General features: G+C 41.6%; 1 protein-coding gene across 2 annotated transcripts in view; it reads right to left on the bottom strand.

The window, feature by feature from the left end:
- Nucleotides 1-2751: 2751 nt before the first annotated feature.
- lima1b (LIM domain and actin binding 1b) overlaps nucleotides 2752-15395 on the bottom strand; it is a 33152-nt gene continuing 20508 nt past the window's right edge. For both annotated transcript variants that reach the window (XM_072666285.1, XM_072666284.1), the window contains exons 5-11: nucleotides 10671-10725; nucleotides 9493-9590; nucleotides 8097-8180; nucleotides 7389-7428; nucleotides 7004-7080; nucleotides 6094-6233; nucleotides 2752-5323 (exon numbers count right to left, since the gene is read on the bottom strand). In XM_072666285.1, coding sequence (XP_072522386.1) covers nucleotides 4195-5323; nucleotides 6094-6233; nucleotides 7004-7080; nucleotides 7389-7428; nucleotides 8097-8180; nucleotides 9493-9590; nucleotides 10671-10725 — 1623 coding nt within the window. In that variant the 3' untranslated portion in view covers nucleotides 2752-4194. The remainder of the gene's footprint in view (nucleotides 5324-6093; nucleotides 6234-7003; nucleotides 7081-7388; nucleotides 7429-8096; nucleotides 8181-9492; nucleotides 9591-10670; nucleotides 10726-15395) is intronic.

The following is a 15395-nucleotide window of genomic DNA, read 5'->3' as shown; positions in this document are numbered from 1 at the left end:
ATTGGCTACTGAATGATATTAAACCCTTATTATCCATATCCATTATTCTTGATCCTTGAATTTTTTCTGATCTATCTGGACTGCAATCTAATCTGATTAGCAGACAAAGCTGGTGACTGATATACATTCAGTATTAAAGGGTTAAACAGTCCTGTTTTTCCACTTACTGATCCCCATAGCCAGCATAATGGTACAGTAATAACCCAAAGGTTGTCAGCTGAGCCCACGGGGGCCACAGGGCCCAAATTAGCGTCAGATTTGGCTGCTTAGGCAGAGCGCTGCTCTGTCATTTTTATTTCTACCAGATCAGCCATGTGGGTGGTTTTCTCTCTCCTCCCCTGAGAAAATTACAGGCTGTTTTTCACCCAACTCAGCACCGGTCTCATTTTAGCCTCGTCTGGATACACATCTCCTTTCTTTTCCAGCCAGATGTTGTCTCAGGTTGGGAAACAAAGGTCTCTCACTGCTGCTGCTGCTGCTTGTCGTCTCCGTCCTCCGTCCGTGTTTGTAGACACCTCATCTTCCAGCGTTTCTTCTGAAATGGAGGGTATTCATAGGATGTTTGTCCCTCTTTACTGCAGGAACAGCCTCCACTCTTCTGGAAAGGCCTTACGTTAGATATTGGAGCATTGCTTTGATTATTTGATTGCATTCAGCCACATCAGAGAGCATCATATAAATAGTTCTGCCACTCCAACTCATCTCAAAGGTATTTGGGAATGGAGCTCCATCATCACTTCAGAGAATCCCACCGCCCAGGCACGGTGACCTTAGGGTCCGATACTCACAACTGCTCCAGAGCGTCCACACACATGTTTTACACACATAGAACCTAATGGAACCATAAGTGGTTCTTCTTTATTTTTAAGACTGTGCAACACACTGTGTACCAACACAGTGTCCCCAAACTTTTGAACAGTGATATCTTTTTCTCTTTAGAATTCTGATTTATGAGGTCATGAGAAAACACTCAAACTGAGTAAATGAGGCAGAGGTTTGGTTTTACTACTGACCACACAGGCTCTGAGCGAGAGGCTACGGCTGAAGGCCACTAAACCAAGCAAACAGTGAAGTGGGCAATCTGCCGTCCATCCCTGTTTATTTCTTTAGCAATCTATAGTTAGAAACAGGGGAGTCCAGTACCGGGCTCCTCAGGAGGCAGTCCAGAGGGAGCTGGAGTAGGGCCTTGTACCTAAGATGTCTGTATATCAAAATTTGTCAGAGTTATTAATTATATTAATGTAATTATTAATTATATATATTATATTATGATAAAGCAAATATAGAAACATAGAGGCTGTAGCCCCTTGATTTCAGGAGAAGCTGAGTGTTCATGCCTTTACTGAATGCTTTAGTTTGGCTCTCTCTGAGCTCCAGAAGAGGACCTCTGAAGTGTGAGATTAATAACTGTACTATAACGTCATTATTAAGATGAAGAATGCACATTTCTGCACATTACAGTGTTCTTGAGGGAAGCTTTCCCAGGTCGAGACCAACTTTAAGGTCACCCAGTTTGTTTACACAGCTTCTCCTCCAGGCTGTGATGCTTCCTCCTTTGGCTGCGGTGATTTATGTTGTATGACATATGAACAAACTTTGATAGATGGAACAGAATATGCCTTACATCCCTTGGATTTCAGGAAATGTGAAAAATTGGAGAGTATAAGCCTTAACAAGCCAGCTGTTCTTATCTGGCTGCTTATTACTTTGTTATTAAGTGTAATTACAGTGTAATAAGCATTTGTCTTTATTTCTGTATTGTACGTCATAACCTACTGCACATTATTATGCTCTTACTAAGCCAATAAAACTGCTCACTCAACAAAATGCACATTAGTAAAACCATACGTAGTCATTTTTGCCCCCTGGTGGCCAAAACAGGCAGCTATGACTCAGTGATTCAGTGTGAGCAGTGCAGTGTAATTTAATAAATGTATATATCTGGTTATGTATGATTTATCTTTATCATCAAACATCTTCCCTGCAAAGGTAAAACTAATAACTACAGCCACAAAATTAAAACCACCTGACTCCATTGACTCCACAAGACCTCTGGAAGTGTCCTGTGGTACCTAGCACCAAGATCTACATCAGTAGATCCCTTAAGTCCTGTACATTGAGAGGTGGGTGGGGCCCCTATGAGCATCAATGAGAGTCTTGGGGCCTCATGACTGTGTCGTACTCACCACTGCATACACCCCCGGAACACCCCACAAGACCTGCTTGCTGATGTTCTGGAGATGTTCTGCTCCAGTCGTTGTCTAGAACATCACAGTTTGATTCTTGTCTCAGATTCTTACCCCTTATTCAACACAACACCTTCATCATCTTCATAAACTGACTGTTCACCTCTTGCCTGATATGTTCACCCTTTGATTTGAGCCATTTGAACCAGATCATTAATCATCAATTATTCTCTTCAGTAGTTCTAGCCTTTGAACTCTTTAGATGTCTGATTCTGTTCATGTGAATAAATGACTGGTTATGTTTCTCTTGATAGGAAGGTTTCATGCTAAAACCGCTCTGAATTACTTTGTTTACATAATAATTATTAAATTGGGCAATGATTTTTTGATAAAGGTGTTATTGTTGTATTTAATTATCATATTTCTGCCAATTTGCTTTTATCTGTATGAATAATCGTCAGGTTGTGGATCTAGCTGGCAATGACTTTATTGCAAAAATGCTACAAGATTATATGAAATGTTTAGTAAACATGACAAAATACACACAAATCACCTCAGACAAATCTGTTTATCAGATCATTTATTCAGTTTCTGAGACAGCGTTACACCTTACAATCAGCAAAACTGGTGGATGTAGGACATATCAACCTTTTTTGGTCTGGTATAAAGCAGAATATAAAACATTTGTAAATCACATTGTAAAAATTCGGACAACCGCTAAGACAGTCAGTCTGATAGGCACCATGTTTTGTCCCCAAACATAAAAGACAGCTGAATAAGAAGCCCATTAAGATACCAAGTTCAATGGAATGTTTGAAAGTATGACCTACTGCAAGCCTGTTAATCTTCAAGTATAAATACGAGAGAAGAGGGAACTGGTTTAAAACACAGTAAAGTCAAAGCTGATTTTCTCTGAAATATAAAAGATACAGTTAAATTATAAACTGTAAAAAAGTCACGGAATGATATTTTGCCCTTATTTTCTTCTACAAGAATCTCATATACCATAAAAACAAGAAAAATATCTCTGCAGTATCAAATCATTTGGCCAGTTCTGGTATTTCTTATTGCAGGAGTTCTCGCGAAGGGAACGAGAACATTCACTGGAACCCAAAGAAGACAGCACTGGTACTTTTTGTTCCAGTTCTTGAAACAAGCAGTGGTTATGAGGATAAGAGTACCAGCCATAAACGTGCTTCTGGTTTCGATCCAGTTCTATTCTAGTGAGAGAATGAATGAGATGAAAATAAAGGAGGAAAAGGAAAACGTGCAGAGACGGATCTGAGATGAGTACGAATCTGGCAGGTTCAGCTCACAGCTCAGAAAACACTTGAAAAACTAAGGTTCCACAAAGAGTTCAACTTCCAACAGTTTGATCCCTAAAGCCTGAAATGTCTGAAAAAGAGATTTGTGAGTTTGAAGAACCGTCGCATCCTGTGAAGCTCCTATTCCAGATTTAGGATTCTTCCTAAAACCTTAAAGCTAGAGAGGTTCCGTAAACCTAAAAAAGGTTCTTCACACTCAAATATCTCAAATTACGCTCTACAGTTCTTAATAGAGGCATGCACTGAAAGATTCTTGAGGGCATGGTCCTCAGTGACCCTCTACACCTTTGAGAAAGGTTCTTCAGGGGTTATAGCCCATTTTGGTGCTTTAGTAGATGGTTCTATATAGGGTTTCACTATTGTTACATGTCAAAGAATTTTTTTCTAGTACAATTTAGGTATAGATCTTAAATTTGGACCATCTGGGGTTCCCGAGGACTGATTTGAGAACCACCATAGAGGCAGTGGTTCTTCAAATCCAACTGCCAGTCCTGGATTTTGGAATCTCTGGTAGTTCATTGATCTTTTGATGTAAACAATTGGCAACCTACCAGGACTGGAACCTGGATTTAAGGTCTAGATTGCATTGAAGAAAGAACCCTTTTTGGCACCTTAGACATCTCTTGTGTGTCTACCCTTCCCAGCTGTTGGGTAGAGTTAGAGCTGAGGCTAGGTCGAGCCGTTCACACTTCTGCCACTTCCTCGTCGTCCTCTTCGTCCTCATAGTAGCGGTTCCTCTTGATCATCTCCTCCACAGTCAGGGCGTCCTCTGCCTCTTCTCCGTCCCAGAAGCCCACGTCCTGGGAGGTCCTGTTGGCTTTGTTCTCCACCGCTGGAGGAGAGGAAGGGTGTGAGAGTTCAGGACACTGCTCAGGTACTTCCTCGTCATCAAGCGCTCCTACTTTGGTGGGTTGTGGCCGTTTCAGAATTGAATGAGGTATTTTGACTTCTTCCATGTTTTGGGGACTCTCTTCCTCCTCCTCTGAACTGGTGTCACCATTAATGGTCTTGCGGTCTGTGGCCTTGCTGGACTCTTTGTTGCTTGAAGTCTGCCTGGTTTCTTCAATCTCTTCTGCTTCCTCCTTCTCCTTTACCTGCTCGTTCTGGACGGCATGAACTTTGGGAGAAGAGCGAAGCTCCTCCAGTGAACCTCGTCTCACCAGTGGTGACCTGAGGGGGCGCCGTGGCTCCTGCTGCGTGGAACTAGCCGATTCCAAGCGCGGTGCCACAGAGAACGGACGGCTTCGCTCTTTGAGAGAGGAGCTGCGCCGCAGGTTCTTCAGCTCAACTCGCTCGCTGCTCTCCATGGAGGACTGCGTCTCTCCCTCGGGTGGCCACTTTGACCTGAACGACCTGACCGAACCCCCTCTTCCACTCTCGGTGGCCGAGCTGGTGCCCTTGGAACCACCTTCGCCGTCTGAGGGTGGTGGCCAAGCAATCCTCAGCCTCTTTGTTTCCACGGAGGCAGCTGAGGGTTTTTCCACTGGGCTGCTCAACTGAGGCTTCGCCTCAAGAGAGGCCGCAAGATCGGTGACTTTGGCCAGGGGAGATTCCTCGACTGTGGAACTCTGGTTGGAGATGGGAGTGCGTTCTGAGATGGGCTTTGATGACGTTGGTTCAGGCATGACAAACTTTTCAGGCTTTTCAGGTTTTTCAGACTCTTCGGCCTCATCCTCATCGGCACGTGGCGTCCACAGCTCCTTGTGTGGCCTGTGGCCAAAGCCCTCATCGTAGTTTCCCTTGGACTTAAAGAGCTGGTTGAAGTGGGGCTTGCAGTAGATGCTACCATGTAGGGAGGCGTAGTTGACCAAGCTAAACAAGAGAAACCCAAGATCAATTTTCTTACTTTATCGAAATTATTAAAAAAAATTATTCATTTATGTAAAAAAGCAGAAACTTTATTTTCTGCATACCAGAGATGTAGTCGATCAGCCAAGGGATGTTTGTAGGAGCTACAAGGCTAATGTGACTAAACACTATACAGGTCAATCAGTAGTCACCCAAAGTCAAACAAAGTATTCTCATAACCTGACCAATTTGAATCTCGGTCATCATTAAGGTGGTGCAGACTTGTGGATATAGTTTAGGGCATGGGTCTGCATCTCCTTAATGATGAAATACGTTTGAATAAATATGCATACATTTATGGAACCGTTTTAGTTGACGATTGACTTGTAATGTCTGTTAGCCTCATGGCTCCAGTGCTAATCTAAAGAAGCAATATTTGGGCACCAAACATGTCTTGGCTGATCAAACATCTTGGATATCTCATTCAGCACTGCTGCGCTACACTACTACAAATTATGAATTAACTGCTATGAAACTAATATTAATATCATGAGGTGACCCTTCAGGTTTAAGGGGTTACCAAAGACTGCAAGCTAGCCTTGATTGCATGGTAATAAATGCATAGCACTGTATTGATAGGCCTGTGGCTAAAGAGAGACGCAATCAATCCCAGCTTTGTTTCTGATATAGGACTTTTATAATATTGAGCATTTAATAAACTGAAAATGTAAATATTAACATTTTGAACATATTGAACATAAAGTTTCTGCTCAGTCCAGCCCATCCAGTCTTACCTCAGCTTGGTGCTGCAGTGAACGCAGCGGAAGCAAGTGTTGTGGAAAATCTGCTGATTGGCAACCAGCTTCTCCAGAGGGTAAACAGTCTTCAGGCAGGCCACGCAGGTCTCCCTCATCGTGGGACGGAACTTCTGACCCTACCAGACAAAGAACAGCCATCATACACAGAGCTGACCACTACAGGAACGAGGCTGAGCAGGCCAGGTTCAAAGCTGTGAGGGAACACATTGTGATTATCCTGCAATAAATTTCAATTAACAGCTAGATACGCCATTAGGGCAAAAGTATTGGGACACCTGTTAATTTATTGCTTATTCTGAAATCAATGGTATTAAAAAGAGTTGATCCTGCTTTTGTTAGAGTAACTGTCTCTACTGTCCAGAGAAGAAGACTTTCTACTAGATTTTGGAGGAGCACTGCTGTGAGGATTTGATTGCATTCAGCAACAAGAGCTTTGCTAGTGAAGTCAAGGTTGTTGGATGAGGATGATGATGATCACCACCACCCTATCTCATCATCCCCAACTCATCCCAAAAGTACTGGATGGAGCTCCACCACCATCATTCCAGGGAACACAGTTCTTCCACTGCTCCACAGCTCCTCAATGCTGGGGGTCTTTATACCCCTCTAGCCCACGCCTGGCATTATTAGGCAGCATGGAGCCAATAGGGTCATGATGTTGATCTGCTCCAGAGAGTCCTATTCTATTGGCAGTACTTCTTCTCTACAGGGACAGGGTTCCAGTGAACATTCTTGTCTAGCAAAGAGTGTGACTGACAGGGCAGGATTTACTATTTGTTGCAAACTAGAGAACGACAGCATGCAGAACCCACCCACCCCCCCAAACCCCACCAAACACCCTGAAGTGTCAGAACAGGAGTAACTACAAACACTGGAGATCACTTACTCTAACCAGTTTAGGCGTGTCACTGTTCTCTGGCTCTGGGACGTCAGTGCTTGGGCTTGCTGCGTCACCTAACACCCCTAAAGCGTACACGTACACACACACACACACACACACACACACACACACACACACACACACACACACACACACACACACACACACACACACACACCCTGCTTCTTAGTTCACAGTTTCAGAGACAGAAGCTCTACAGTCTACTGTGTGTGAGGAGTTTATTAGAGCTCCAGCCGTGTTTCTACATTTCAGCTGGAGATAAATGTTAATCCAGGACAAAGACACCACTGATTCAGGCTATTCATGTGCTAAAGGAACTGATGACATCAGAGTGGGGGTAAACCGGGGGGTGGGGGAAGGGCCGACTCACCATTGGTCTTTGTATTAGTTGCCTCTGGGGAGAGAGCGTTCTGCAAAAGGAAGGGAGAGGAAGAATAAGAGGACAAAGACAGAAGAGCTCAAACAGAAAACTCTTTCTTTAACTTTCTTTAAACTAATATAACAAATATTCATGTTTTAAATATTTATTTGCAGATTTTTAGCCTAATTACCTGATTCTGGTTTTATTTATGTCATTTTGATCTTTAATTAAATTTGTTTGTAAATAATTTTTTTTTCTCATGATCATTTTCTTATATAATTTACTCTTAATCTTTTTGAATCTTCTATTATTCTATTATTATTATTATTATTATTATATTATTGATTGTTGTCTTTTTAATTATCTTAATCAGTTCACTGACCTTTAATGATTTAAGTTTAAACTGATTAAATTATTATTTTTATATTTGAAATACAGATTTACTTTTAATTATGGTCCCACGGTTAAGCATTTTTATATAAATATATACTCCCTATATATATTGGTATCTTATTTGATCCCTCTTTACTGTAAATGCTTGGCTGCACTGAAAATGAGGGTCACCTTCAATCAATGCATATCTGAGTAAAAAATAAATAAATTAAGGTTGATTGACTGATTGATTAATTATTGATATAACTCAAACACACAACACTGTGCCAAGCATTCTCGTCAACAGCAACACATAAAAGCATTTCTTTAGGTATACAGACATACCACTGCCTGTCTCCTGCCACTAGGGGGCACGTTTTCCTTGTGGTCCGTGGTGGCAGGGCTTCCTTCACTCTCCAACTGGTTAGACTGTAGAGAACAGAGACACCACCCAACACCAAGGTCAGATACACCTTTTGTGAAAATGATAATAATAATAATCGATCGTTCATCAATCTCCTTCACCAGTTTTCCTTTAAGCCCTTTCCGCAGGCTGATGTCACTAATCTGAAATGAAGGCGATCTAACAAAGCCCAATGGATGTTTATTCTATCAGAATCTCTTATTCTGAACAGTAACACAGGAACAGGAGTATAAGGGAAAAACACAGTGCATCCAACAAGAAGGACAGCCTCCTCTACCTTTTCTACAGCAGTGAAAACATGGTAGCTCACAGAAAGCCCTGCTGATGGATTCTACACACTGACCTATTTCACTATGTCCCCCATAACTCCTCTACAGGCTGACTTACACCAGTAAACACACATTCCACACATGTAGACCACCACTAGGGGGCAGCACAGAGAGATCTTAGTGAATGTGAACAGGGGAAATTTGCATTTATTTGGGAGTAAAGCATGATGGGTGGGTTTCTGAGCCAGCTGATGAGGTGAAACATGATATTACTGGTGAATATTATTTGGGCCTGCTCACTGGTACATGCCCATGTCATAAAAAACGATGTCATCTGTTTAGCTTTTTTTTTCAAATGTACATATTAATTAAACAAGATACAAATAAATAACATTATTATTTATAATATATATATAATAATTGTGACTAATTAAAAAATAAAATAAAGATATAATAATTTAAGTAATTAAAATAAACAAATTATGAAGTTATTATTTAATATAAAAATATTAATTTCACTACAGTCCACTCAGTTCCATTGTATTTCTGTATTTCTAATTATTTAGAAACCAAAATGAAAAGCAATACACAGTTTATACAAGATATACAGTTTATACACACAGTTTAAACATGATATTACTGGTGAATATTATTTGGCCCCGCCCACTGCTGCATGCCTATGTCATTAAAAAAATCTGAAGATTAAGACTAAGACTAAACTGTATTTTTTTCAATATGATCTGAAGAAGAATCAAACTTAATATTAGCAGTGAAAAGAAAGGTCTCAAATTAGGTCTCAAATTAGCAGTGAAAGAAAGGTCCAATTAGATCTCAGGAAATGTCATTTTTTGAATATGTTTTTTTGGAATATTAACTCATCTGATCTACTGTAACGAGACACGAAGGTGCACCGCTGAGGTGGTTTAAGATAACCTAAGATAACCTAAGATAAGCTAAGAGACTGAAAAGCTAAAAATATACAGATTATGACACAGCTAATATAATCCTCACACCCATGTGACCCAACGGGCCTCCAGTGTTGACTTACTGAGTTTGGTGGGGTGCGGGCGTCCTGTTTGGAAACGGCTGCCTGATACTTGGCCATCCTGTCCCTGAGTGATTTGGTCCGCTCCAGGGTGACCAGGCCTGCAGGAGGTCATTCAATAAGCGTTAGTGTAACTGACTTCAGCTTTCATCAGCACATTAAAAATGAGCTCATACTGGAGAACTGTGCTAGATACAGTGTATTCCCCCTGGGTGTACTAGATGGACACGTCTACCCGTCTACCGATGCTCCTGATTGGGATACAAGCTGCTGTGCTCTTATTAGGGGTGTAAAAAATGTAAAGCATTGTGCTGAAGGTGTTTATAGATTTTGCTCTCGTCCACTAATCATTTTATGCTGAAATCTTATTTATTGCTCTTGGTTTTATTAGAAATTTTCCCAAACTTAACTACATCTTAATTGTTTGTTTGTTTCTTTGTTTTACCCGTTACCTTTGCTGATGGTACGGATAGTTTAACTTCTTTAGTTGTAAATGATCAGCTGCATTAAAATAATGAGGCTTACTCTCAATGTAAATCTGAGCGAAAACAAAGGTTTATTCATTGATCATTCATATTAGCAATCATAATAATTTATAAAAAAAGTATGCACTAATTTATTTTATATTTACTAATAAGTTTAGCTTTTTCCAAATGTAAATATAAATTGAACAAGATAAAAAATAAATAACATTATATTATTTATAATATATATAATATTGTGACTAATTCATAATAAATAAATAAATAAATACAAATATAATGATTAAAATAATTCTAATAAAAATAATGAATTTAGTATTTAAAAAAAAATATATTAATTTCACTACAGTCCACTCAGCTCCACTGTATTTCTGTATTTCTAATGAACTAGTACAAAACCAGTATAATAAATACAGTTTCATTAACAGTTTAATAATGAATCATTAAAATATGTTCTAAGTCGACCAGAAATGGTTCTTCTATGCCATCACCCTGAGGAACCCCTATATTTAGTGTGTTCGTGCAGAACAGTTCTGTAGTGCCTGCTCTACATTTACACTCTTCCTATGTACAGTGTGTTCAGGGTTTACTGGTTTGCCTCACGCACGTCCTCACGGTCAGTAAGACTAGCCTCCAGCAGCTTTCCAACTGTAAACTGATGCAACTGTTAGTGAGTGGATCAGTGTGAGCGGCTCGTACCTCTGTCTGCCGGCCGGATGTCCATCTCCTCTGTGCTGTTCAGTCGTCCTCGTACCTGAACAACAGAGCGAAAAAAAAAAATATATATATATATATATAGGTGTAAGACCAGATCCAGAAACACTCCAGCAGGAAGGAACACAGAGCAAAGGGCTGCAAACACACACCCCACACACACTGCTCACACACACACACACACACAGTCCTGACACAGTGATCAGGCACAGCTGACTACAGCCCTCCTCTCTTCCTGCCTCCCTCTCTGTCTTCCCCAGGAAACCACCCCCACTATTCAGCCTGCCCCTACTGCATCACACACACACACACACACACACACACACACACACACACACATACACACACATACACACACATACACATACACATGTTTTAATACAATGTCAGGACATGAGGTCATATGTATTGGGACATATTTAATACCTATATGCATTAACAATATATATATATATATATATATAGGTAGACAAAAGTATTGGGACACTTCTGAAATCAAGGGTATTTTGGTAGTAACTGTCTCTACTGTCCAGAGAGGAAGGCTGTCTATTAGATTTTGGACATGATGCATTGCTGTACGGACTTGTTTGCAAGAGCACTGTTAGTGAGGTCAGGATGTTGGATGATGATCACCACCCCACTTCCTTATCCCCAACTCCCTAACTCATCCCAAAAGTCCTGGATGGAGCTCCTCCACCATCATTCCAGAGAGCACAGTTCCTCCACTGCTCCACAGCTCCTCAATGCTGGGGGGCTTTATACCTCTCTAGCCCACGCCTGGCATAAGGCAGCATGGAGCCAATAGGGTCATGATGATGATCTGCTCCAGAGAGTCCTAATCTATTGGCAGTACTTCTTCTCTACAGGGACTAGACAAGCTGTGTGTCTGCAGTTGCACATCTGTGTCAGCAATGAGTGCAAATTATAGTATGATTATATACATTTTGTAGATTAGTTGCAGATGTGTCCTGAAAATACACATAAACTATCACTAACACACACACACACACAAAGGTGCAATACACTTCAGAAGAGTGTCAACACTCTTAACATCACAATAGGTGAATAGAGAGGAGGCCTATGGGCCGAGTCCACACTGTAAACAGGCCTGCTGGGGAAGGCCATCTCTCGTCTGGCGAGACCATTAGCATAGCAAAGCAGCAGTCATTCAGGTCTGAAGGTAAATAAGCAGAGCTGATCACAGTGGGCTGAGTCTGTGTGTGTGTGTGTGTGTGTGTGTGTGTGTCGGTAGTGAAGCGGCATGAATGTTTATCAGACTTTAAGAGTTCATTAAGACTTTTAAGCTTCTTACATTTAATAAATTGGATACAGGCATTGTGTGTGTGTGTGTGTGTGTGTGTGTGTGTGGTCAAATTAGGTCAATTTTACATCAATGTGCAAACAGATGGAAAATACAACACACACACACACACACACACACACACACACACACACACACACACACACACACACACACACACACTTAATCCACTAATGAGTTTAAGAAGCAGTGGGAGACGGTCATTAGTCTGTTCATTAACCCCCATCTGACTCCCCTCAACTCTCGAAACCCAGCTCTTCTCAAATCTCACTGCAGATCGTCTCACACTGGAAGTTGGGCTGTCACTATTGATTATATTGCTAATCAACTGATTATTTTGATCATTAATTAAATAAACAATGGTGAGTTAACGGTCAAATGATAACTTCGACCAAAATCCACCTAATTATAGTGAATATGAGCATTTTAGCATTCTGTCTGTCTGTCTATCTATCTATATATATGTCTGTCTGTCTCATATATATATATATATATATACACACATATATAATGTCTGTCTGTCTGCCTATCCATCTATATGTCTGACTGTCTGTCTGACTGTCTGTCTGACTGTCTGTCTGACTGTCTGTCTGACTGTCTGTCTGTCTGTCTGACTGTCTGACTGTCATTAATGAACACAGTACAAATGAGTTAAACAAGCAAACAAAAGGTGGCCCCTATTAGGAGCTGACTAAGTCAGATGAAGAAGCTTAGTCCTAATCCAGGGTGCAGATAAGTGAGGAGAGGATCTGACCAGTTAAAGTCAGCTCACAGCTGAGTTAGCCACAGAGGCTAACTGCTCTTGACCATCAGCAAAAAACTACAAACACAACACAGTGAATTATCATTTCCACCCAGTTATTACCTACATACAGATTACAGCACAGTGAGGAACACGGCTCTCTGTGATCAAACTCAGAGACTCCTCAGAAACCCTCACTGACTCCAAGAGGAAATCTGAGATCTCCGTCAGAGGCCTTGGCTGCAGCTGCTGCCTCTGCGGCTGCTGCCTCTGCTGGAAAACCCAAACTGTCCAACAGCTGCAGTGAGTGAACCCTGTCAGAGGGCACTGTGCTAAGGTCCTGAGGAATGCTCTGTGGAGACTGCGATGTCGTGCTGCTTCAGTCATTGTTAGCAGGCCTATAGGAATCTGTATAGATTCACGAAGACGAAGCAAGTACGAGCTCATGTTTACTGGTTTTCACCAAGCAGTGGAACGCTGGTCCACTGGTGTCCAATCTAGCTTTTGTCCTGTGGTGTTCCTTGAGTTTAAGAGGTAAGAAAGCAGAAGTGAAAGAGACATGGAGAGAGAGAGAGAGAGGGAGAGAGAGAGAGAGAGAGGGAGAGAAAGAGAGAGAGACGTTGAGTCTGGCTAGTCAGCAGGAGGCTGGTTTTGTAGGCCTCCAGTGATTCGTTTGGAGTTGGGGGGGGGATTGTGGTTTTTTTTTGGGGGGGGGGGGGGGGGGGGGGGGGTAAGGATTGTGCATACCGCTCCCATGACATCATTGGCTCTAGACAACATCAGCACAGAGCAGCCACACAACTGCAGCAACTGCTGAGGTGTTCCAGAGGGTTCTCCACATTGTGGACACCAATTATGAGTTGATTGACCACATTTAAAGTCTGCCAATTTCATATTTTCCGCAAATTATCATTATTTGCACCTCTCAGTTTCACCCCTCAGCACTTGTTTCATCTTAAAGGTGAAATATGAGATTATTCTGTTCATTCTGTCATCATATAACAGAACATTATGAGATTATTGTACTTATTAATAGAAAAATCATTGGTATTTTCTTGAATCAGACACTTCCACTACACAGCAGTCCTCATTTATATATTATAATATTTTTACATCAATCTCAAAATGAGATTTCTTCAAGATGTCATGTTTGCAGTGTCAGAGGTGTGCATATAAGGCTTTTAATGTCCAGTGCTTCCCATAAGAGTAAATCAGTGGCTGAGGATCCACGTCACCAAAAAGAGACTTCCCTTTGTCATCCGATTACCACTTTACTGACTCAGCATTTCTCAGAGGCAGGAAATGGCTCAAACAACTATGTCAATGTGACGGACCACAAAGAAGCATTGTGCTCACATCACGCCCTTAACGTTCAGGGGAACTTCTTACAGAGATCGCTCCCACAGAGCAATCCACACCTCATGAGCTGGCTCAGCTACTTGATGCAAATGGCTTCATACAGGCAATATCAGTTATGATGGAGTTAAAGGGGAACACCACAGACTTTTCAAAATTCTATAAATCAGAGTGAGAGCTGAGCTCAGTCAGAGGCGTGGGGTTTAGTGTGAAACTGAGCTTCACTGTAGAGAAACTGACCCACTCTGATCTCTCTACAGTGGAGGTGAATGGAAGCAGGCGTCTGTCGCCATGACTACATCACAGATACAGCCCATAATTTATTTCCTATCCAAACCCACCAGTTTTATATGGAATGATGATGATGATGATGATGATGAAGGTAAAATAGTGGAGAATCTGAACTAATGCAGTTTGCTTTGGGGACTACTTTCTGTAGCCGCACTACACCCTGCAGCATGTATCCCTCCACCATTTTAATGATCTGATTTTAAAAGCAGGTTCTAGAGCCGAGCTCTTCTCAGAACTCTTCTCAGAGCTTTAGACGTCTGCTTCCATTCACCTCCGCTGTAGAACAGCTCTGACGGGGTGAGGTTATCTAGAACCGATTGTTTCACACCAAAACCCCCCAACCCCCCCCCCCTCTGACTCATCTGAACTGTTTAACTATAAAAGTAAAGTAGAATTTCCCTTCATCAGGAACGACTGGGAGATTCTGTGAAGTTCTCAGCAACTGTTAAACATTGTGACATGGCTCTTTCTCTGCCCCCACTGTTTATCTAGAACTGAAACCCATCCGCACATCAAAGCCCCAGTATCATCCGTTTAGTTCTAGATAAACACATCTATATCTCTCCCTCCACGCCACAGCAAGACGGAGCGACCGGCGCAGGCATTCCAAGGTGGATCCCTTACAGGGAATTAGAAAGGAATGCAAGTGCATTCCTGACCTGTATCTAGCTTTAGCAGGGTGGGTGGGTGGGGGGGGAGAGAAAGAGAGAGAGAAAGAGAGAGAGAGAGGCATTCAGCTGACAAAGGAGCGCAAGGGGAAAACACTGTATTACTGATTTAAAGTCATCAAATAAATATTATTGCATTTAAGCTCACATTTCTTCACTTTCAGAATTAACATCAGTGTGATAGGTCCCACAATAGAACCCTGTGGGACTCCACAAGATATGCTAAACCAAAGTTTTCCAAATAAGTCACAATATTTCTGAATAATAACCAGGGTTCGAGGGGTTTCGTTGGTAGCTCTACTATGATTACACACAACCAAACTGTAGAGCTT

This window comes from Salminus brasiliensis, chromosome 21, assembly GCF_030463535.1.
Source record: "Salminus brasiliensis chromosome 21, fSalBra1.hap2, whole genome shotgun sequence".
NCBI lineage: Eukaryota > Metazoa > Chordata > Actinopteri > Characiformes > Bryconidae > Salminus > Salminus brasiliensis.
Note: the sequence above shows the minus strand (reverse complement) of the source record. Positions and strands in the feature narration are given on the sequence as shown.